Here is a 24,785-nt window from a genome sequence, read left to right as displayed (position 1 = left end):
CAACCTAGCATCTGTACTAAACTTTAGGATGAGAAGGGGAAAAGAGACCAGGAAATACACGAGAGCTATGTGTTCTAATTGTGTCATTCAAATCCATTAACTTAAGTTCTATTTGCCTTCTACGGCAGATCAGAGCCATATATTTAGATATCAGAGCCATGTATTGAAATATAAATATATGGCACTGGTGGAGTTATACTTCCTAATTATGACATCATCTCTCTTCTTCTAAATTTGATCCTAGGTCAGGTGATGCTTGTCAGGGCTACACTACACCATCCTAAACTTGAATGTGTTTTCATCTCTGTAATAAGACACAGGAGAGCAAGCCACTTTACACTTTTGAGACGTACCCATAGAAAATCCCACATTTCCTGGAAGTATTAGAAGCTGCGGCGTGAGAGAGACCAGACAGAGATGGACAGTGTCTGCTGTTCCTTTTTCATTTCCTCTGAGCATTTTAATGATCAATCAAAGTAATTGATTGGCTGAAGTCCACTCCAAAGTTAACTACTGGTTGATTATGAGTCCAACCAGCTGACCCTGTAGTACTCCATAGTCTCTGTGTTTAAGGAAGGACACACACAGTTAGGTATACACAAGCAAAGTCACATCTGAAGTTTTACACACACACACACACACACACAGTATCCCTCTCACAGCCAAGTGCACATAACATTCTTTTTTTATGAAAAAAAAGTGTGTTTATCTTTATTTAACTAGGCAAGTCAGTTAAGAACAAATTCTTATTTACAATGACGACCTAACCCCGGCCAAACCCAGACGACACTGGGCCAATTGTGCGCCGCCCTACGGGACTCCCAATCACAGCCGGATGTGATGCAGCCTGGATTCGAACCAGGGATTGCAGTGACGCCTCTTGCACTGAGATGCAGTGTCTTAGACCGCTGCGACACCTAGGTGTACAGCCACTAGAATTCACAGCTCCCATCTGGTAGGAACCGAGCAAACTGTGAAACAGTAAAGCTCAATCACACTGACTGAAATTAACACAGCTATTTATAGAGGGGGAGAACGAGAGACGGAAAGGGGGAGAAAGAAAGTTGGGAAGAGGGAGGAAATGGGGTTAACGGAATAGGATCATTTCCCTGTCTCTCCATCCCCCTTCTCTCTCTCTCTCTGTGGGTGCCATGGGAGTTAATAGCTACCATTAACGTCATGCAGGATAGGGAGAGAGAGGGTTTTTAGAGAAAACAGAGGGAGGCTGAGGAGAGAGAACGAAAGAGAGCGAGCGAGCAAGAGACACGGACAGGATGAATGTGAAAAATTAAATGTGGAGCGTGTGATGGGGGGGGGCAGACAATTCCGACAGGCAATTTTGACGGTGAAATAGAAGCTTTCGGCAAAATATAGCAATATCAAATATGAACGCCCTGTGTGTATCTCTCTGATGCGTGTATGTGACAGGGAAAATGAGGTGTGTGTAACCAAGCCAACTGATCACAGGGGTAGTTCCAGCGCTCTAATATATTAGTCTCTTTGGGGATAACCTAATTAAGGGTCTGACCTAACACAGATACCCCCCCTTCTGTGAGTTAACATTTAGCTAGTGATGCAACCTCCAGTTGCACTTTAAAGCATGCACAAAAAACAGTAACACAGACAGATACTAAATGAATAGAGGGGGTTCAATTTATTACCAACAATTCATATCCTGATTTTATACGTTTCAACTCAATCCTCAGCAGAAAAAAATATACAAACAAACAAAAAGTGTAAGACAATAGAATACACACATCAAATACACACATTCAGTTTCACTGCCTGTGGCTCTGCTTCTCCTGATAAAACAGACAGCAGCAAAGCTCTTCCCAGAGCAGATTATTCTCTGTCTGTCTCTCTCTCTCTGTGTACATGTTAGAATGGGTTTGGGTCTGTGTATATACACAGTGCAGATAGTCCGTCTGTCTGGTTGTGTGTACACACCTATCAAATCAGAATGGGCGTCAAGTCTGTCACTCACTGCAAGTGTGTCTGGACTCAGTGTCTGTATATATATGTGTGTGTGTGTTTCCGTGCGTGCATGGATGTGTGAACGTGTGTGTAAATCTTAGTGTCTGTCTGTGCATTGGTCACGTTATCGGTCTATGAGTCTGTGTGGGTCTGTGTGTCTGTCAACATGTGTGTCAGTCCGTCCATCTGACAGTGGATCAGCGGGGGTGTTCCGGGGTCTCTCTGCCTTCAGTTGGACTTGGACCAGATCTTCCCACTTCCACGGAGCCTGAGACAAAAACAAAAAAAAACAGACAACAGTCATTACATTACCCTAAGATGACGTCCCTGACAAGCGGCCGTTTCTTATAAAGGCCGGGTATCGCTTCACATTGTAGCAAATAAACGCCGGTCTCTAACAGACACAAGCGGGTGTCACAGTGTAATTTCGCGACGGCAGATTGCCGCTCTGCTCCGAGGGTAATTTCGCACACTGTACCTCGCGCCAGATCAGTGTTTTCCCAAACTCATCAGTAAGCGTTGATTATTTGAATCAGCTGTGTAATGCTAGTGCAAAAAAACTAAAACATGTACCCCTTGGGGGGTCCCAAGGACCGAGTTTGAGAAACAATACTTTACTTGATTGATCCCTAAATGTCAGTGGGGAAAAAAAGTCCCCTAAATCACAAAATCATTTTTTTTTTACAAATACATGCATGCCTGTGGCTGGTCTAGTGTGTAAGACCATGGCCTGCAGAACACATACGCCGACCCAACGTGGGTATGAATCCCGACCCCACCGTTAATCTTCATCTCCCCGTCTCTGTCTCCCCACTCATTTCACGCTGTCTGAATAAAATCTACAGGTCGGAGCAGATCAGGATATTATGTAACAGGTAGTGCATGTCCACAGTCCCCACTTCAAACGGCATTTAAAGGCTCATCTCCAATACACGCCTGTGTTCAATAAACAGAAGAGGGGTATGAGGATGACGTCAGCTTGACGTCAGTCACCCTGTTCGCATCCTGTACAAGTGGGGTATACTACGATGCAAGCTAGATCTACTCCGGGTTTTATAAAGCCAGTCAGCTTCAGTTAGCTTCCCATTGCAGCTCAGGCTTTATCCATGTTACGAAGGTGCAAGGTGGATATTGATCGCGCACCCGCCGCTTACTCGAGCTGAGCTTGTTCATGTCGAACGGCGAACTCTTTACTACGACAACGCTGAAACATCAATCCATGGGCTAGTCAGTGTCACATTTTCATTTGTGTCGAAATCAGAATGGAAAGAGTTATCTTGCAAATGTAGCAGGCTATGGTGGGGAATAGGCTGTTAGAAGTGCCGTCTTTCTTTTATTACGTATCGTAATGCCGTCTTTGGTGTGCTTGTCAAACAACAAGCGCCTTTTACCCACTATTATCGGTAACATATTTTCATTAAGTCTAAAAAAAAATTTTATTGTGCGTGAAGTTTCAAATGCATTCTGTCATTACTAAATGTGTACTGTGATAGGTATTTTAACATTTTAAAAAAAATGTACAAAAACAAAATTGATTAATAAAATATTTTAATCAGTCGTCTTCTGCAAATGAAGGGGATGACAACGCAATGTGATTTCATTGGTCCTTAACTCGTGGCTCAGACAATATATTCAAATAAAAGGAGTTAGCCCCGAGTTAGTCTGCCTCAGAGCAGGTTAGTTCTGAAGGATTCTTGGCTATAGAAATACAGCCACATTCATGTCACCGGTTATCCCGAGTTGAAGTCAGAGTTGACCAAAGTTACCTCGCTAATTCGTCAAACCAGATTCGTAGTATAGGGCGCTGGATAAATTGGTTAAATATTCTGGGGGGAAAAAGCTCATTGATCCTGCTTTGGAGTATACAGTTGAAGTCGGGAAGTTTACATACACCTCAGCCAAATACATTTAAACTCAGTTTTTCACAATTCCTGACATTTAATCCTAGTAAAAATTCCCTGTCTTAGGTCAGTTAGGATCACCACTTTAATTTTAAGAATGTGAAATGTCAGAATAATAGTAGAGAGAAGAATTTATTTCAGCTTTTATATCTTTCATCACATTCCCAGTGTGTCAGAAGTTTACATACACTCAATTAGTATTTGGTAGTATTGCCTTTAAATTGTTTAACTTGGGTCAAACGTCTCGAGTAGCCTTCCACAAGCTTCCCACAATAAGTTGGGTGAATCTTGGCCCATTCCCCCTGACAGAGCTGGTGTAACTGAGTCAGGTCTGTCGGCCTCCTTGCTCACACACGCTTTTTCAGTTCTGCCCACAAATTGTCTACAGGATTGAGGTCAGGGCTTTGTGATGGCCACTCCAATTCCTTGACTTCGTTTTCCTTAAGCCATTTTGACACAACTTTGGAAGTATGCTTGGGGTCATTGTCCATTTGGAAGACCCATTTGCAACCAAGCTTTAACTTCCTGACTGATGTCTTGAGATGTTGCTTCAATATATCCACACAATTTTCCTCCCTCATGATGCCATCTATTTTGTGAAGTGCACCAGTCCCTCCTGCAGCAAAGCATCCCGACAACATGATGCTTCCACCCCTGTGCTTCACGGTTGGGATGGTGTTCTTCGGCTTGCAAGCATCCCCCTTTTTCCTCGAAACATAACAATGGTCATTATGGTGAAACTGTTCTATTTTTGTTTCATCAGACCAGGGGACATTTCTCCAAAAAGTACAATCTTTGTCCCCATGTGCAGTTGCAAACCGTAGTCTGGCCTTTTTAATGGTGGTTTTGGAGCAGTGGCTTCTTCCTTGCTGAGCGGCCTTTCAGGTTATGTCAATATAGGACTCGTTTTACTGTGGAGATAGATGCTTTTGTACCTGTATCCTCCAGCGTCTTCACAAGGTCCTTTGCTGGTGTTCTGGGATTGATTTGCACTTTTCGCACCAAAGTACATTCATCTCTAGGAGACAGAACGCGTCTCCTTCCTGAGCGGTATGACGGCTGCGTGGTCCCATGGTTTTTATACTTGCGTACTATTGTTTGTACAGATGAACGTGGTACCTTCAGGCATTTGGAAATTGCTCCCAAGGATGAACCAGACTCGTGGAGGTCTACAATTTGTTTTCTGAGGTCTTGGCTGATTTCTTTTGATTTTCCCATGTCGTCAAGCAAAGAGGCACTGAGTTCGAAGGTAGGCCTTGAAATACATCCACAGGTACACCTTCAATTGACTCAAATGATGTCAATTAGCCTATCAGAAGCTTCTAAAGCCATGACATCATTTTCTGGAATTTTCCAAGCTGTTTAAAGGCACAGTCAACTTAGTCCATGTAAACATCTGACCCACTGGAATTGTGATACACTGAATTATAAGTGAAATAATCTGTCTGTAAACAATTGTTGGGAAAATTACTTGTGTCATGTACAAAGAAGATGTCCTAACCGACTTGCCAAAACTATAGTTTGTTAACAAGAAATTTGTGGAGTGGTTGAAAAACGATTTTTAATGACTCCAACCTAAGTGTGTGTAAACTTCCGACTTACATTTACATTTACGTCATTTAGCAGACGCTCTTGTCCAGAGCGACTTACAAATTGGTGCATTCACTTTATGATATCCTTGGGCAATTTCCCAAATCAAGCAAATAAGTTCCTGACTGTTTTAGTTCAAGTTTTACGATAGTTGTAACACAACACAGTTATGAACCAGGTCTGTTTATGATGGCCTTTGTCACCTTTGGTCCAACTCATTATGTCACATATTATTGCAGGGATGTTTCGATTACAATGTTGGCAAACGAATGACTATATTACTGTACTACTCTCCTACCACTTACTGTCACCCAGTAAGTGAATTATAATGACTCTTAACTGGAACAGAAAAACTCATCCTGTCATGTAATAAAAAATAAATAAACATTTCCTTTTAGCACCTGAAGCTTTTTCTAAAAATTCACTTCAGTGACATTTTTTAAAATCCAGGACACATGATGAATTAGTGTTGTAATTGGCCCAGAAGAGAGAGAGGGCCCCAGGTAGCGCTGTGAGTACCGCTACAAAGCACAGCCTCTCTGGCTAATGAAGATACGCTATGCAGACACACACACACAGTCACTATTCCAACTTCCACTGGCAGCTGGCGTTTAAATTGATGTTTGTTGTAAAAACAACCAAAATATTACTGTGTTCGAGTTGAAGACGCTGCGAAATGACATGTAACGCAGTGGTTACATAATCGACTCCGTGCCGTTTGAATTCATCTGAAGCGATTGGAATATTTTTTGCAACACACAAGTGTTTCTTCTTGCCTCGGCTTGAACCACACCTCTGTCGTGACCCTGCCGTGAACCTGGAAGGACGAGGTCATGCTCAGAAGGCACCTTGGACTGAAACAGGTATTACCTGGACTTATTTTTGGGGTTTGATGCGAAATGTTTAAAAAAAATGGTTTCTGTTTCTTGCCCTAATGAACAAGACCCTGAGGATAGCTCACCAACATCAAATGGTAGCACCTATAAAATAAATAAAACAATGAAAATATGGGATTGACCTAAGGAATATCACCTTACTTACCCTTTGACCTTTGAACTCTTCTTGCCCGGTTGCCGTGGTTCCTGAGAGGAGGCGGGGTCCCGTGGCTCGGCCGGCTGGTCTGCATCCTGATTGGATGCGGCTCCAGCGGCAGCGGGGCCGGACGACGGTAAGGCGGAGCTGGCCTTTAGCGTTTTCTGGAGGTTTGACACCTGAGAGAGAGAGATAAGGAAAGGTAAACTAATGAAGTTAGGACAGAACAGATGTGCCTGATTCAAACTAAGGCCGACTTGGGAATGTACTGGGATGGCTTGGATATTTTCTTCTTACAAGGTCCTTTCCAGCAGCTATGGTGGATGCCTAATCAGGCCAGCCCCAATGCAGCTTGGCACTGGTTTGGCTCAGTAGTGTGAAAAGCTTAAGGTGCTGTTAATATTTCTAATAAGAAGAGGTTAGAGAGTAACTTCTACCCCAAGCTGGAGAAGACTGACTCAGAGGACAGAAAAGCAACCTGTGGCCTACAGCCTCAATAAAGACACTGGACAGAGCTCTAAATTGGACACTGAAATAGGTCATTGAGTAATGAGTATACGTTTTTCTTATGGCTTCACCTCTAGCGTGAGGGTTTACTCCAGCCAAAACCTGTCCTCGAAAATAAAGACCACAAAGTGAGGAATTTTTGTATTGAGGTTAATGAGTGTCAAATTTGGTCAACGAAACATTTAATTGCTAAGTTGTTACGAATGCACTGATGTAAGTGGATACACGTGGCATTTTGGCAAAACGACTTTATAACGGAGTTGTGCCTGTTGTTGATACGCGCATCTGCCCTCTCATTAGCTAGAATGGACCCACCTGATCTCGCCTCCTCCTGCCTGCCTTCCATCTTTGAGGACATGTATTTCCATTGTTAGAGGTGTCACTCAACTATCTTGTCAACATAATAGATCATCTTTGACTCTACCCAGAGAAAAGTGGCTACTGGTACTAACCTCTGTCTCCACCTGAACTTTGACCTTCAGCTGGCTCTCTCTGTATTGGTTAGCTCTGGTTACCTGCTCCTCGATCCCACACAGGACCGCCTCACACCCTGAACACCTGAGAGAGAGAGAGAGAGAGAGAGAGAGAGAGAGAGAGATAATTATTTAGACACTGATATGAATGATCATACTATCTATTTTATCCCATTCTATACATCTTATTTATTGCATCTATCATGTCCACTGTTATTTTAATTTGTCTCATTTAAAAAGCGTATTGGTCATTATTATGCATCCACTGTAAGAAATGTGTTCTATAAATAAAGTCTAACTTCGTCACACACACACACACACACACACACACACACACACACACACACACACACACACACACACACACACACACACACACACACACACACACACACACACACACACACACACACACACACACACACACAGAGAGAGCTGGGTTCGAGTCAATTCCATTTCAATTCATGAAGTAAACTGAAAAGGCACTTCTAGCACCGCTCTTCGCACACACATATCACTAACTAACCACTCCTGCAGTGTGTTGGCTATGTTGGGCAGCTCGTTGGGCCCCAGGTCTCGGCCCACGCTGCAGTCCACCTCCACCTGCTGGTTCCTCTGGTCCAGCTTGCCCTGAATGATGTCACAGTAGACCGCCTCAATCAGCAGGTCCTCCAGCTCCCGCACGTTCTTCAGCTCCAGCTGCTGCAGGAGCAGGGAGTAGGGCAGGCACTGGGGGAAGAGGGAGACAGAGAATGTCAAATTATATTACGTTGGGTCAATAGAAGTGAACAGGCACAGAGACAGAGACAGAGACAGAGAGAGAGAGAGAGAGAGAGAGAGATGTTGAATTTTAGATGCTCTTTATGACGTTAGTGAGGAGGGAGTCGAGCAAGGGTGGTGGGGACAGAGAGAGGGCAAGAGAGAATGTCAAATTCTTCTATGTTGGGTCAATAGAAGTTATCTGGTCCAGAGAGGGAGAGAGAAAGATGGTGAATTTGAGATGCTCTTTACTTCAGTGAGGAGAGAGAAGAGATGATGTAAGAGTGAGGAATGGAAAGATAAGAGAGAGGGGTAGAGGAAGGGAGGGCGGGTCAACATAAATGTACAAAACCATAACATCAAAATAGCTACCAGAGATAGAAGGGAGTTTAGAGTTTTAAAGGGACAGTGCAGAAGAAAAAAAATTGGATGTAACTTTTATTTATATATATATTTCCACACTATGACGTCAGAAATGCTGACATTGTGAAAATTATGATAATGACCTTTGTGTAAAAGCTGTTTGAAAAAAAAGCTTGGAATTTCAGCCTGTTCAGGTGGGATGTATTTTTTGGCCCACATCATGATGTCACAATGTGATATGATTATATAGACCAATGACTGTTCATCTGGGTAAGGGAGTAGGCTCGAGACCATCTTATCAGCCAATCAGGGCGGTGTATGTAAATATCTTAATTTGTTTCCTAACGCCCACACGATCAAACTGAGCATTTCAAGGGCCAAAGGAGGCTCAGGGAAATAAATTATAAAAAATATATTTTGTAGTTATTTTCATTAAATAAACAGTGATTTATTAGACATAGAGTGATGATTTAAAAATAAAATTACAAAGACTGCATGGGGGCTTTAACAAGTCTTTATTAGGCAATTCATGGACAGATTCACCCATTTTGAATGTTTTTGTGCATCTCTGAGCGATGTTCTGTCGATTCCCGGGGTCATTTCATGTTTTCATGTGCATCGAAGCTATTCGCCGTTAAAGCAGACAAAAATACAGCCGGCCAATAACTCAGATACACATGAAAACCTGAAATGACCCCGGGAATCAACAGAACATCGCGCAGAGGTATACCGATATAACATTTGAATGGGTGAATCTTTGTGTTAAGGTGTGCCCATACAGAGGTTCAATGTGGCATACTTATACTATGACAGTATAAAAAATAAGACGGGAAGAGAAAGACCAGAGAGAAATGGGGGAGGGAGGGAAAAGGGAGAGTAATAGAGAAAGAGAGAAATGAATCAATCAATTATTTATTGGGGAGAGTGGAGAGAATGAGGTATGGGTGAAAGCAAGGTAGGAAGAGAGACGGCAGAGGGAGAAAAAAAATGAAATGTGGATGGGCTCGAAATGAGAGTTAGATGAATGGACAACAGAGAGCAACAAATACATAAAGAGACAGAGAGCTCAAAGAAGAAAGGACAGAATACTTAAAAGTATCTAGCCAGAATCTCATAATGATTTCAATCTCAGCCGCTATCATTCTCATCTATGTGATATAAATAAAGTTAAACCACATCACAGACAGGCTCTTAATAAAGTCCTTCACAACACAGTCATTTATCTTGTTCATGTGTCAAGAGTTACAAAGCAAGTTGTCTCATAACCATATCATTAAAATCAAAGTTCAGCAAATTACTTGCTATTTTTGGTACTGAAGCTTGCTGAGTATTGTTAGGACTACCATTGTAGGTAGGCTATTAGAGTCCACGGAAATACTGCACAAAAGTATTATTTGACCAGCAATCATTTAATAACAAAATAAACAGAAAAACTAGACAAGATAAATCCAGAGAGCGTTACGTTCAGAATAAATGGCAAACGGATGATGGCTATCATTATATTACATATCATTATAAACTATTTCTATAATTATAATGTGAGTGACCCCCATTGAGCGTACTAAAGCTAGCAGGGTAAGGAATTTAAAACCAGATGAATGGGTGGTACTCTACCTTGAGATTGGATGCCAGACTGATGATGGAGAGGTGACGGAGTTTGTTCCTCTGGGCTGGGGTCAACTCTGGGAGAGAGGCTGCCCTCTCTGAAAGAATAACATACCACAAACAGACAAGGAAAAAAAACAGACAGCGAGAGAGCAACAGAAAAGGGACACATCATTACAGGGACACACCCTTACAAACACAGGGGTACAGGCTCTGTCCAGGCAGAAACTGCTGCAGCCTGCTGAATTCCACAAGGGAATACAATGAAAAATAATTTGAGTGTGTGTGTGTGCCTGCGGATGTGGATGCTTTAAAAAAGAGTATTGACAGTTTTTCCTCTGTGCTCCATTTTGCAATTTAAAAAGCACTATGAAAGTGAATACGGTATGTGTTGACATAACAAGATTTGTATTTCTCTCTTCCATTTTGCTCGTCTCTTATGAAGTCTTGTTACTAAATGTGTTGCTAAAGAATGACAAGTCCTTTACATATTCGGGTATTTCAAAGGGTATTCAGGATTTCATTTGTCAGTTTGATGACAATGCAACCACTTACAACCAATAAGAATGTCTAACAAAACGTCAGAGAAGTCTGTCCCTGGTTGAGTCCCAATGAGCTCTCCTTCCTCCTAAAGTGTGCACTTGTTCACTATTCCCCACAAATGTAAAAGCATTGGATTGGTGTTGGCAGGCTAGAGCAGTGATAAGTCAACTGTTTCAGCGGGCACCCCATTTCTTCCACCAGAAGTTCTGGGGACCCCATTTTTTTCACCAGGAATGCTAGCGGGAGTTTCCATATACCAGTTATTTAATTCCAAATCCACAAAGGAAAGTGAACAAGTGCACACTTCTAGAGAAAGGAGAGGTTATTGGGGACGCAATCTCTGCCGTGCCAAACATTGTCACTTGGCTCCTCGTATAGGATTAAATAAAGTCTTGTGGTTGACTCTGTAAATGATCGGGGGCTGTGAAAACCAACAACATTGATGAGTTGCCTTGCCTACAAGGCTGACGAGCAGGGAGAGAAATACTGCTAATAATAAAACAGCTCCAGGGCCACTACATGACTTATTCACACAGCACCGCTGCCTGCCACTGTCGTACCTTTATAGTCACAGTAGGTTCCATAGGCGAAGAGGTTGAGCAGCTGATACACTGGAGCGTGCGGACCTGTCTCCAGCTTGGGGTAGAGTAGAAGAAGAAGGTGGGGGGGGGGGCTTGTTAGGGTCTCTTGCTATACCACCTCCAGTGAGAGCTGTGCCTTGAGAACGGCTGTGACTGTGTGCTTGTTTGTGTGCTTGTTTGTGTTTGTGTGCTTGTTTGTGTGCTTGTTTGTGTGTGTGTGTGTGTGTGTGTGTGTGTGTGTGTGTGTGTGTGTGTGTGTGTGTGTGTGCATGCATGCGTGCTTACATGCGAGTGTGTGCGTTACCTCTCTGACGTTGGGCAGCTCAAGGATGTCTGAGAAAACGTAGAGGCCTGGTGTCTCCAGCAGAGAACTTATGGCCTGGGCCAACGCCGGGCCTGAGAGAGAGAGGAGCTGCTCTACCTCCATCTGTGAGATAGAGAGACAGAGAGTGAGAGAAAGTGTGCAAGAGAGAGAACAAGCAAAAAAAGACAGAAGGCAAACAGAAGTCAGTAGAAAGACGAAATGAGGATAAGAGAAATAATGACAGATAATGGTAGAAGAGAGGGGAGGGAGGAAAGGAAAAAAGTGAAGAGACTTAAAATTGTCTTGAATAAAATTGTTGACCTTCGAATGAACCGTTAATACAGCATATCTTACATTTAACAGGCTGATCAGCTTCTTTTTAATAGCAAGACAACTTTAATGCTTTGTTAATGTATGCCTGTAGCTCTGTCTAACCAAAACAATTACACAAATAGCCCTTGTGGCAAGACTCCAAGTCAGTAATTCAATTTTCCCTCTCATAAACTGATATGTAGGCAAGTGCTTTGAAAAACACCCTTCTGGTCAAAGCCAGTCACAGATTATTATTTTACATAATTAAATAGGCCTTGCTTAATTTGAATATGAAATTGGCCCTACTAAAAGCACTGAGAATGTATTATTTTAAATGTATCCTATTTGATATACTGTGCTATTTGGTGAGAATAATAGGCAGACACAACATTACTTATAAATAGCCTAGCTAGCTACGTAGTAGTAACCTTCCTAGGCTGGGCACTAGGACACTCCATGCCATTGTAAGATAATCATGACTTTGCACACTTAGCTACTACTTCACAACGTAGCTATTTAGGTAGCCTATTAAACTCAACTAGTCGGCTACTATAGGCTAGCTTGGGCACAATGTTGTGGAAAATATTGACAGACATGTAAAATAAGGAATCATGTCAGACCAATTCTATCTGCATCGTTCGACCTACTAGTGTGGAGTGTTTTGAGTCAAGTTCATTCAATGCTGAGTCCCAGGGCAGGGACCGATTTTCTGAATAGTAGTAACATTGGCTATCTAGCTAACGTCACAGTCTTCTGTATTTTTTTTTATGTCACAGTCATGAACAACCGATTGCATGCTAGCCTAGAAGGGAGCTAGTACACTAGCTCTTTGTGGTACATTTTCAAGAGAAATGATATTTAAAAACTGGCCCCCAAAAAAATCACAAACTAAAAAGATTGCTAAAGTTTGACGAACTGTTGTAGCAAAACTAGCACATGGGAGCTAGCTAGCTAGCTTACTACAGCAGTATGACTATGAGGAGTCATGCTAGCTGCTGCTAACGTTACCACTACAGCTCGAGGCATGACCGTAAAGCGGTAACGTTAGGCCTCTTCCTGTTTTTCAGTTGTCTACCGACTCAACTCTAACGTAGCTAAATGATGCGAGGGCAACCATGCGATTACCTTTATTTAAAACTAGTTTACAAATATGTCCATAGGAAAAAAAGCAACAAATTACCTTATTGGTAAGCTAACTCAAGTTGATAGCCTGTCCCCCGAATCCCTCAGTTCCGCCGTCAGTGCACGTTTGACAACAAAGGAGAACATCACTGCTCATTGGGCGAAACGTGAAAAGGAGGAGGGGAGTGTTTATCTTGACTGACAAGGGACTGAGCGGACCAGATGGTTGCTTTTAAAGTAGTGCCATCTTGAGGCGAAATATTATCTTCTTCGATGTGGCTAATCGGCGATTGGCATCCAACGTTATGTTGCATTGCCGCCACCTAGTGTACTGGGTTTGTATAAAGCAGGACTTGGCTACTCCGTGAGCTAAATGACTGGAGACTCATCAACACTGCACATGAATCAGAGCAACTACTCTGTCTGGCTTGACTTCTTCCAACCACTGCCAGGCCAACAGTATGGCCATCAGCTCCGCTGTATATACAGCCAGATGATCTCTAATACGTTTCCTCACTGCCACCCCACATTCCTGCACTACAAATGCTGACCCAGTACTTCCTGTCCTTTGATCTTTTGAACCATCTGTGTAAATGGCCACAGAATCCTGAAACACAGTATCCAGACGTCTCTTGAACAAATCAGATGGATCAACACTATCCCTATCTTTCTGTAGTCTCTCCAACACTTCTAGATCAACTACTGGATGGAAGACACAGGCCTCCTAATTGTCTCTAGAATTTCTAAGCAAACAGCTGGAGGCAGGGCTTTCTCCTACAGAGCTCCATTTATATGGAATGATCTGCCTACTCATGTGAGAGACGCAGACTCGGTCTCAACCTTTACGTTTTTATTGAAGACTCATCTTTTCAGTAGGTCCTATGATTGAGTGTAGTCTGGCCCAGGAGTGTGAAGGTGAACGGAAAGGCACTGGAGCAACGAACCTCCTTTTCTGTTATAATCTCCACCCGGCACAGCCAGAAGAGGACTGGCCACCCCTCATAGCCTGGTTCCTCTCTAGGTTTCTTGCTAGGTTTTGGCCGGTTCCCCTCTCTCCACTGGGATTCTCTGCCTCTAACCCTATTACAGGGGCTGAGTCACTGGCTTACTGGTGCTCTTCCATGCCGTCCCTAGGAGGGGTATGTCACTTGAGTAGGTTGAGTCACTGATGTGGTCTTCCTGTCTGGGTTGGTGCCTCCTCCCCCTTGGGTTGTGCCGTGGCGGAGATCTTTGTGGATTGTACTCGGCCTTGTCTCAAGATGGTAGGTTGGTGGTTGAAGTTATCCCTCTAGTGGTGTGGGGGCTGTGCTTTGGCAAAGTTGATGGGGTTATATCCTGCCTGTTTGGCCCTGTCTGGGGGTATCATCGGATGGGGCCACAGTGTCTCCTGACCCCTCCTGTCTCAGCCTCCAGTATTTATGCTGCAGTAGTTTGTGTCGGGGGGCTAGGGTCAGTCTGTTATATCTGGAGTATTTCTCCTGTCTTATCCGGTGTCCTGTGTGAATTTAAGTATGCTCTCTCTAATTCTCTCTTTCTTTCTTTCTTTCTTTCTTTCTTTCTTTCTTTCTTTCTTTCTTTCTTTCTTTCTTTCTTTCTTTCTTTCTTTCTTTCTTTCTTTCTTTCTTTCTTTCTCTCTCTCGGAGGACCTGAGCCCCAGGACCATGCCTCAGGACTACCTGGCATGATGACTCCTTGCTGTCCCCAGTCCACCTGGCCGTGCTCCTGCGGCTATGGAACCCTGACCTGTTTACCGGACGTGCTACCTGTCCCAAACCTGCTGTTTTCAACTCTCTAGAGACAGCAGGTGCTGACCTGTTGCACCCTCGACAACTACTGTGATTATTATTATTTGACCATGCTGGTCATTTATGAATATTTGAACATCTTGGCCATGTTCTGTTATAATCTCCACCCGGCACAGCCAGAAGAGGACTGGCCACCCCTCATAGCCTGGTTCCTCTCCAGGTTTCTTCATAGGTTTTGGCCTTTCTAGGGAGTTTTTCCTAGCCACCGTGCTTCTACACATGCATTGCTTGCTGTTTGGGGTTTTCGGCTGAGTTTCTGTACAGCACTTTGAGATATCAGCTGATCTAAGAAGGGCTATATAAATACATTTGATTTGATTTGATTTGGAGGCGGGAGTAGCCATGGTGGATTTACAGGAACAGCTACCGTTGGACTAAACTCCCTTCCATACAGTCACCTCGGTATTACCCACCCAGGTCAGTCAAAACAGAGAGAACAAGAGAATAGAATGAAAGAAGAAGGAAAGTATACCCCAATGAACCTGAAGGCCCCAACCCTCTCCAAGTTTCTCCCATATAACCTATAACCTCAAGCGTTCCTCATCTCCCACCTTCCTCCTGGCAAAAAAAACACTGAGTTTTCTCTACAGAGAACCTGAATCCCCACATTAATGCCCACCATTCTAACTCATCGATTTCTTCCTGTACCTTCCTGACTATGTATGGCACATTTCTTCCTCTCTTCCATGAGGCTCCATCATCTGCAAATAACGACCTCCCAGTATCCGGCCGTACCTGAGAGTTAACGTCATTGATCATGATTGAGAACAACAGAGGACTAATCACGCTCCCCTGCGGTGTGCCGTTATCCACCAGGTAGCTGCCTGACAGAGATTTCCCCACCCTCACCAAACAGGAAATCCTTTATCCAGTTGTAATTTCTTCCTCCTACCCCAATAATATCAATTTTGATGAACAACCCCTCCTTCCACATCATATCATACGCCTTCTCCACATCAAAAAAGACAGCTACAACAGTCTCCTTGTTCACCTGAGCCTTCCTGACCTCTGCTTCTAAGCAGAGCACTGGGTCCATATTTCCCCTACCCTTCCTGAACCTACTCTAATGTGGCGATACTAGCCACCTGATCTCCAGAAAGTAATTTAGCCTCTCCGTAATTATACGTTCCATAATCTTACATACATGTGATGTTAAAGCTATTGGCCGATAGCTGGTTGGCCTCGTTGGGTCCTTCCCTGGCTTCTGGATTGGTAACACTACTTCCTCCTTCCAGCTGCATGGAAGTTTCCCCTCCTCCCACCCTCTGTTGTACAACACCAAGGCAAAATATGATGTAAGAAACAGTGTTGTCTTAAAGAAATAAAAATATGATTTCTAGATTACGAATGAAAAAACATAATTTCAGCAAATAAATGTGTTTAAATGTGTAAAAAAAACATGAAAACGCATTCATTTTTCAGGCTACATCATTGAACAATAAAACAGTGGATGAGCGAAGACACGGGAGAAAGCAAAAGATGTTCGCCAAAGTCAATTCAAACATTTTTTTTTTATTCCAGTAAAATGTAACATGCATTGGAAAAAACCCAGACACAAACCAGAAAGAAACATCAGAGGAAGAGTAATTCATTTGGAAATACAGTTTTTATTGACACATTAACTCTCAGGAATACACTTTTATGGTTAGTGCAGCAATACAGTATATTTCGGAGATTTCTGTACAGATCACACACATAAAAAAAAGGCATACAGATTGCTCAATAGTATCACAGCAATCAGTTTGGCAAGCAGCAGAGTTGATTAGAGCATCTACCTCTTTGATTGCAGTAGCTGATTTACTAAATTGAGTGCATGAATTTAAATTCTCCTTGCAGAAGGTGCCAGATTTGCTAGATGTTTGCATCTGTTATTTTCAGTACGGAATGAACATTTCATGAAACTAGCTATACCATAAAACTATCTTTATCTCCTCTTGTCATTCGATATCTTAGTCCTTCCCTTAACCTCTCCTGTCCCATTTTGTTTTATGGTTTCTGAAAAATGCTGATCCATATCCTAGTTCAGTTTCCAGTTCTGATGTTTCCAGTAAGAACTGTAATTTCACTTTTAAAGCGCTTTTCATTGCACTAAAACATCTCAAATCGCTTGAAAAACATAAAAAGGATCAACTATTTAAGACAACATTGCCATCATTTATGAATACATGGATGGCAGATCTAGATGACTGGGAAGTTCATGGCTTGGTTTTAGTCCTGTGATTCAGTCTAGCCGGATGGCATCCATCTGACAAATGCGTTTGTAGATGTTGTCACACGGCACGTCAAACCAGGTCAGCGAATGGCTGTCCAAGGTGGCACAGTCTTCCCCATGTGATCCTCCTGACTGATGATTGTCAGGCTCAGAGCTATGCTCATTCCAATACCTGAAAGAGAGACAGGGAGAGAGGAGATGAGAGAGAGAGAAAGAGAGACAGAAGGATGGAGGGAGAGAAAGAGAGAGGGGTAGGGGAGAGAGAGAGAAATAGAAAGGCCAAAAACAAAAGGAGGAAGGCAGTTAGGGAAAGAGGTAGAAAAAGAGGGAACAAGAGAATAGAATGAAAGAAGAAGGAAAATAACAATTGAGAAAGGGAGCAAGGGAATGAGAGTGTAGAAAAGTAACTATTTGCCTCCCTCTCATTGTAACACGTGATAGTGGGTTATTTAGAATGGGCTTCACATACTTGTTTGTCAGTGTTGTGTTGTCCACCCATCTCCAATCCCCTTCCTTCTCTATATCTGATAGGCCAATCCAGAAGTGGTAGTCAAACCCGCCAATCCTCCGGGCCTCTTTTTCCAGAGCGTCCTACAAGCAAGCACAGTTATGGTTACAATGAGGTTACACACGCACACACACACACACACACACACACACACACACACACACACACACACACACACACACACACACACACACACACACACACACACACACACACACACACACACACACACACACACACACACACACACACACACACACACACACACACACTAACACACTATCTTACATGCTGTTCCTTGCTGTGCAGGATGGTTAGGTGGCTGCCCAGGGAAGTACAACTGTCTCTGCTGCTCGGCCAGTCCATCTTGTCATTACTGAAGGAGTAACATTTCTCATCTACATGAATCCAGTCCTCAGGACACTCCCTACACTTCCTTACTGTGAGAAGAGGAGAGGAGAAAGAGAAGAGTAGGAGAACAGGAATAGAGAGGTAAAAGAGATGAAGAGGTGAGGATGAAAAGGACAAAGAGAGACAGATGAGTGAGTATGCATGGGTAATTAATGTTTTATGTATACTGTATAGTTTACACTAAAGTAAAACTGTAATTGATATGGTCATTTGGGGTATTATCAACAGTAAAATACTGTGAAACGTTTTACTGCAGCATACTGTAAAATATTTTGCATTGTGGGAACATTTTGTGGGCAGGGAAAGAATTGCTGTATTTGGAATGGTACTGTAATTCCGTCCCATAGAATACAGTACTGTACCGTATTCTTGGAGCACCAAAAACCTTTTGACCACTAGTGGGTGCATGGTATTGTTGTTTCTGGCTTTATTTCTGTTGCACCCTTTAGTGAGAGTGCTGTACCAACTTAACTGGTATGTAGTAGTAGTAGTAGTGCCGCATCAATTTAAAATATATAGTTGACAGATGCCTGTAAGTAACTGTTAACTTCACGGCAACCCCTTTACAGTGCACCATTTCTTACGTGAAATAATGTAATAGCGAACGACAGTTGTCTAAAGTATCTATCCACTCTGAATTACACTTAGTCCCCCTTTACCTGTCTTTGAGCAACTCTGGCCCAGTTTGGAGTAGTCATCACAGAGACGGACATAACGTCCTCGAACTGAGTTCAGCTTCAGGGTCAGAGCTGCTGCCTCCAGGGGAACACTAGGTAACGGCCTGCTAAATACTGAGAGAGAGAGAGAGAGAGAGAGAGAGAGAGAGAGAGAGAGAGAGAGAGAGAAAGAGAGAGAGAGAGAGAGAATGAAAAAGAGGAATATATACAGAATTGAGAGGTCAGATTGGGACAAATTGGTGTTTCTTTAAAAATAGTGAATGCTCTCAGTGTGTTATAACGACTGAACAGCCTGGGCTGCCAGAGAGTGAGAGTTCTGGGAGGGAGAAAATTTCACAATTCTGGACTTTTGTTCCTCTTGGATTGCACAACTCCCACAACTATCTTTACCATTCTGCATGCCAAAGAAGGCATGACGAGGAAGAGAGTAAGGGAGAGGGGGGGGTGCTGGGTTGGAGAGAGAGAAAAAGAGACAGAGAGAGAGAGAGAGATTGATGTTTACTCACAGAGCACGCTCAGAGCGATGTTGGCACAGATGGATGCCAATAGACCAATCAGCACAAAGAGGGCAGTCTGACCTCTGAGACACTCTGACCCCCTCTTCAGCCCCTGGGTATCTGATTGGACAGATTACAGCTCAATGCAAAGAGTGACACATTTACATTTCATTTACATTGGAGTCATTTAGCATTAAACTATAGGTAAAAATAACCACATATAACAGTCATTGCAAGTCGCCAGGTAGCCTAGTGGTTAGAGCGTTGGGCCAGTAACCGAAAGGTTGCATGGATTGAGTCCCTGAGCTGACAAGGTAAAAAGCTGTCATTCTGCCCCTGAACAAGGCAGTTAACCCACTGTTCCCTGGTAGGCCGTCATTGTAAATAAGAATGTGTTCTTAACTGACTTGCCTTGTTAAATAAAGGTTCAATTTAAAATAAAAAAGTCAAACCTTCTTCAAAATAACAATCTGTCAAATCAGTGGCAGTAAGAAAATCAGAGTGTGAGAGTTGACTGTTTTTCACCTGTCATTCACCTTTCATGCTTCAGAAGTCCTTTGACTATGAACAACCTCTCTCTAATCTATCTGTAACTGTCTACAATTTTACAGTGGGCTAACATGGAACCATAAGGTGACAATCACTTCAAAAATATGTAAAAGGATTAGCTCTAAAGGATTCCAAAGGAACTGATGATAGCCAATAAACTGAAAGACTATCTGTAAAACTCACACTGACTATTCCCTAAAGAGACACCATGTCCTTAGAGTTATGGTCAATCTCACACTTATGCACGTACGCTAGTACGCATGCACGCACACACACACAAACACTTACTTTGGTTGTTTAGGATAGGCTTGTTTCCTCTGCTGGAGATATCCTCAGTAAACTCGTGTAGGCTGGTATAGTTCTCTACCTTCTCCATGATTGAAGATTCGGTTCTTCACCAGCTCTTCTCACTACAATCACTAGTTAACTTACTAATACCAACTATTGCAGAATCTCCCAACTTCGTAACTAACTGTAAATAAAGTTAAAGTTGCAATTCCGTTCCACAAATTGTTTGCCCAGTATCCTTTTAGCAGTATTTATTGTTGCTCCTCCAGAAATTCACCGGTGGTTCTTTTAGTGTTGCATCAAACCTGCTCTTTCTCTCTCTCTCTCTCTCTCTCTGGCAAGAAGGACTGTGTGACAGGGGGATAAGTCAGGAGAGTGTGTGAGTGTCAGTGTGTGTGTGTGTTTTTAAGCAAAAACTCTCAAGATATTGGAACTGAGGGGAGAGTTTGGCAGGAAATGGAAGGAGGGTCCATCATACTGTGTGTGTTTCTATGACAAGTACTGGATTTGTGTGTGTGTGTGTGTGTGTGTGTGTGTGTGTGTGTGTGTGTGTGTGTGTGTGTGTGTGTGTGTGTGTGTGTGTGTGTGTGTGTGTGTGTGTGTGTGTGTGTGTGTGTGTGTGTGTGTGTGTGGCATATACACGTGGAATTGATGCAGCTGCTCATTTGTGAAAACAAAACAATTAAACCCATGCCGTTACACAGCATTTGGCTTAAAGTGCAATGTCATGCTTTTGTAGTAAACCTCTCTGTCAACCTCATGAAACTGCACTGTCATGTTTAGTGACAGAGAGAGAGAGAGAGAGAGAGAACTTTGATCGCTCCGACCGTTGGCAAATAATGTTCAAACTCTGTGACAAATCCACTTTGTTTGTTCACTGAGACTACTGATCCAACTCTGCATGGCCAGCTGGGTTTAATTCCGTGACAGATTTTCTGTTATTGCACCACATCTATTGCTACACTTTCCCCATTCAAATCTGATTCAGGTCCAGCATAACGTTATTTCCACAATTTGTACTTTCCAACCATTTCCCGACACTCACACACAGACACACACACCACGTTGCTATGTAACACCAACTCTGAGCGGAAAGAGAGACACGTTTGATTTATGAACGGTTAACTAATCATGTACCAGTGATATTACACAGAGAACATGGAAATCTACCAATCTAAGCAAGGGAAAATAAACTTGTGGGTCTACATCACTGTGTGCGTGTGCATGTGCGTGTGTGTGTGTGTGTGTGTGTGTGTGTGTGTGTGTGTGTGTGTGTGTGTGTGTGTGTGTGTGTGTGTGTGTGTGTGTGTGTGTGTGTGTGTGTGTGTGTGTGTGTGTGTGTGTGTGTGTGTGTGTGTGTGTGTGTGTCTGTGTGTATTTTTGTGTATCAAGTTTGGGCAAGTCACTTTGTTACAATGCTTAGGTTCATTTAAATGGCATCTAAAAATACATCCTGTACGTAGAACTGTTACTGGAGAATGAATTGTCATCTCTATTCTAATCAGGTTAAACTCTCATCTGACTGTTAAACTCACATTCCTTTGGAGAGATTAGAAACCCAAATTGGTCTACACGGACAAGTTCTGGCCTGGTTTAGATCTTATCTGTTGGAAAGATATCAGTTTGTCTCTGTGAATGGTTTGTCCTCGGACAAATCAACTGTAAATTTCGGTGTTCGTCAAAGTTCCGTTTTAGGACCACTATTGTTTTCACTAAATATTTTACCTCTTGGGGATGTCATTCAAAAACATCATGTTAAATTTCACTGCTATGCGGATGACACACAGCTGTAAATTTCAATGAAACATGGTGAAGCTCCAAAATTGCCCTCACTAGAAGCCTGTGTTTCAGACATAAGGAAGTGGATGGCTGCAAATGTTCTACTTTTAAACTCGGACAAAACAGAGATGCTTGTTCTAGGTCCCAAGAAACAAAGAGATCTTCTGTTAAATCTGACAATTAATCTACATGGTTGTACAGTCGTCTCAAATAAAACTGTGATTGAGTGTAGTCTGGCCCAGGAGTGTGAAGGTGAACGGAAAGGCTCTGGAGCAACGAACCGCCCTTGCTGTCTCTGCCTGGCCGGTTCCCCTCTCTCCACTGGGATTCTCTGCCTCTAACCCTATTACAGGGGCTGAGTCACTGGCTTATTGGTGTTCTTCCATGCCGTCCCTAGGAGGGGTGCGTCACTTGAGTGGGTTGAGTCACTGACGTGGTCTTCCTGTCTGGGTTGGCGCCCCCCCTTGGGTTGTGCAGTGGCGGAGATCTTTGTGGGCTATACTCGGCCTTGTCTCAGGATGGTAAGTTGGTGGTTGAAGATATCCCTCTAGTGGTGTGGGGGCTGGGCTTTGCCAAAGTGGGTGGGGTTATATCCTGACTGTTTGGCCCTGTCCGGGGCTATCGTCGGATGGGGCCACAGTGTCTCCTGACCCCTCCTGTCTCAGCCTCCAGTATTAATGCTGCAGTAGTTTATGTGTCGGGGGGCTAGGGTCAGTCTGTTATATCTGGAGTATTTCTCCTGTCTTATCTGGTGTCCTGTGTGAATTTAAGTATGCTCTCTCTAATTCTCTCTTTCTCTCTTTCTCTCTTTCTCTCTCTCGGAGGACCTGAGCCCTAGGACCATGCCTCAGGACTACCTGACATGATGACTCCTTGCTGTCCCCAGTCCACCTGGCCGTGCTGCTGCTCCAGTTTCAACTGTTCTGCCTGCGGCTATGGAACCCTGACCTGTTCACCGGACGTGCTACCTGTCCCAGACCTGCTGTTTTCAACTCTCTAGAGACAGCAGGAGTGGTAGAGATACTCTCAATGATGGGCTATGAAAAGCCAACTGACATTTACTCTTGAGGTGCTGACTTGTTACACCCTCAACAACTGTGAATATTATTATTTGACCATGCTGGTCATTTATGAACATTTGAACATCTTGGCCATGTGCTGTTATAATCTCCACCCGGCACAGCCAGAAGAGGACTGGCCACCCGTCATAGCCTGGTTCCTCTCTAGGTTTCTTCCTAGGTTTTTGCCTTTCTAGGGAGTTTTTCCTAGCCACCGTGCTTCTACACCTGCATTGCTTGCTGTTTGGGGTTTTAGGCTGGGTTTCTGTACAGCACTTTGAGATATCAGCTGATGTAAGAAGGGCTATATAAATACATTTGATTTGATTTTGATTTGATCTGATTGACATGTATACTGTATAATATAACTCTGTTGAGCTCCCTCTTTGATCAATCCAATCAGGTTCCCGGTGGGGGGGTGGGGGGGTGGGGGGGGAGAAGTGGGCAGGGCTTCCTCCTTGTGCTGATTGGCCTCTTGGTATCCATCAGCACCAATCAGGCAGCTACAGAGCCCCTGTCAAATGCCACTCAACCTGGGGAGACCCCTGAGGAAGAGTTGGCCTCCCTGAGGTTGAAGCTGATTTCTGAGCTGCGTCGCTACAGCCGTCTATGTGGTGACTATGTCAGTCTGGCACAAAACTGCTCTGCCACAGGTTAGCACTAGCCAGCAAACACTATGTACTCTTTAGAGAATAACTCCATTGCCACCAGACGGCACAGAATCACTGATGGACAAATCACTGATCTCCTAAATAAATACTTCTTGTTCAAACGTATCCCATCAAATATGCTGCATACTGTATGTTCCCAGATGGTTAGGACAGGGCCAGGAGGTCACATGGTCAGGTTCATGTGATTAGTGGCCCTAATAACATTGCCCAGTCTACATTCCCCTACCTCTTTTATCAAGTTCTCTGAATATTTCCATAATGTATTGCAGCAACATTTTCATAAATCTAGGGACATTCCACATTTGACACAGGACATGAACCCACAGCTGGGTATAGTAAATACTATATCTATCATACAGTAGAAAGGTAGGATTATAGCGAAATCTCTCTCTCTTTCTGTCTTTCTCTCTTTCTCTCTCCCTCTCTCTTTCTTTCTCTCTCTCTCTCTCTCTTCTCTCTCTCTCCCTTTCTTTCTCTCTCTCTCTCTCTCTCTCTCCTCTCTCTCTCTTTCTTTCTCTCTCTCTCTTCTCTCTCTCTCTCTCTTTCTTTCTTTCTTTCTTTCTTTCTTTGTCTCTCTCTCTCTTCTCTCTCTCTCTCCCTTTCTTTCTCTCTCTGTCTCTCTTTCTCTCTCCCTCTCTCTCTCGCTCTCTCTCTCGCTTCACAAAGTGTCCTGAGTGGTGGCTTCATGTACCTGTACATGATCATCATAACCATGTGTTTGTTTATAGGAAGCCCTGGAAAAAGAGGCCAGTAGGATTGGTGGGTTTAATAATTACTTATGGATCGGCCTGTCAGACAGAGAGATAGAGGGGGACTGGAGATGGGTGGACAACACAAAGCTCACAAATGAGTATGTACTGTCTGCAACCCATTCAACAATCTCAACATGACACGCACACCATTGACTCAAAATATCTCAGTTGCTCAGTCCTGTCTTTTTTCTCCACTATTTGTCTGCTCCTCATTTAGTTTTTTTCTGTCTTATCTCTCTCCCGCTCTGTGACTTCAATTCCATCCTGCCCATCATATTTTCTCTCCCCCTACCTCCCTTTCCCAGACCTGGTCTGACCTGTGACTTCACCTACCGCCGCATCTGTCACATGGATGCCCTCCCCATTACTTGCCCTTGAATCAGCGGGTGAAAGACACCACTGACCATGAAATAAGCTTAGAGTGACAGGAATTCAATAGAAGGCACATTGTAGGGTTGCACTGTTGACAATGTGCATTTTAAATGCAATTTTCCTATGTTGAAGGAAATCAA

The 24,785-nt window shown here is 43.3% G+C and overlaps 2 protein-coding genes across 3 annotated transcripts; both read right to left on the bottom strand.

Annotated features, from left to right (window-relative positions):
• Positions 1-1,631: 1,631 nt before the first annotated feature.
• csn7a (COP9 signalosome complex subunit 7a) lies at positions 1,632-13,278 on the bottom strand. 2 transcript variants are annotated; one of them, XM_014163730.2, is made up of 8 exons: positions 13,125-13,278; positions 11,633-11,755; positions 11,308-11,383; positions 10,214-10,302; positions 7,989-8,206; positions 7,457-7,562; positions 6,507-6,676; positions 1,632-2,242 (listed from the first exon to the last, which is right to left on the bottom strand). In XM_014163730.2, exons 2-8 carry the CDS (start codon positions 11,753-11,755, stop codon positions 2,203-2,205), a joined length of 822 nt encoding a protein of 273 aa, XP_014019205.1. In that variant the 5' UTR covers positions 13,125-13,278; the 3' UTR covers positions 1,632-2,202. The 2 variants fall into 2 exon arrangements, with proteins under 2 accessions (XP_014019205.1, NP_001134289.1); NM_001140817.2 differs by having other exon boundaries at positions 1,637-2,242; positions 8,004-8,206; positions 13,125-13,183.
• A 3,085-nt stretch (positions 13,279-16,363) lies between these two features.
• Positions 16,364-20,394, bottom strand: LOC100136446 (C type lectin receptor A). The gene is given in 6 exon segments (NM_001123579.1): positions 16,364-17,255; positions 17,553-17,674; positions 17,880-18,031; positions 18,662-18,793; positions 19,186-19,296; positions 20,014-20,394. Coding segments are annotated over 6 exon segments (768 nt in total). The 5' UTR covers positions 20,102-20,394; the 3' UTR covers positions 16,364-17,092.
• Between the last annotated feature and the right edge of the window lie 4,391 nt (positions 20,395-24,785).

This window comes from Salmo salar, chromosome ssa02 (assembly GCF_905237065.1).
Source record: "Salmo salar chromosome ssa02, Ssal_v3.1, whole genome shotgun sequence".
Taxonomy (NCBI): Eukaryota; Metazoa; Chordata; class Actinopteri; order Salmoniformes; family Salmonidae; genus Salmo; species Salmo salar.
Note: the sequence above shows the minus strand (reverse complement) of the source record. Positions and strands in the feature narration are given on the sequence as shown.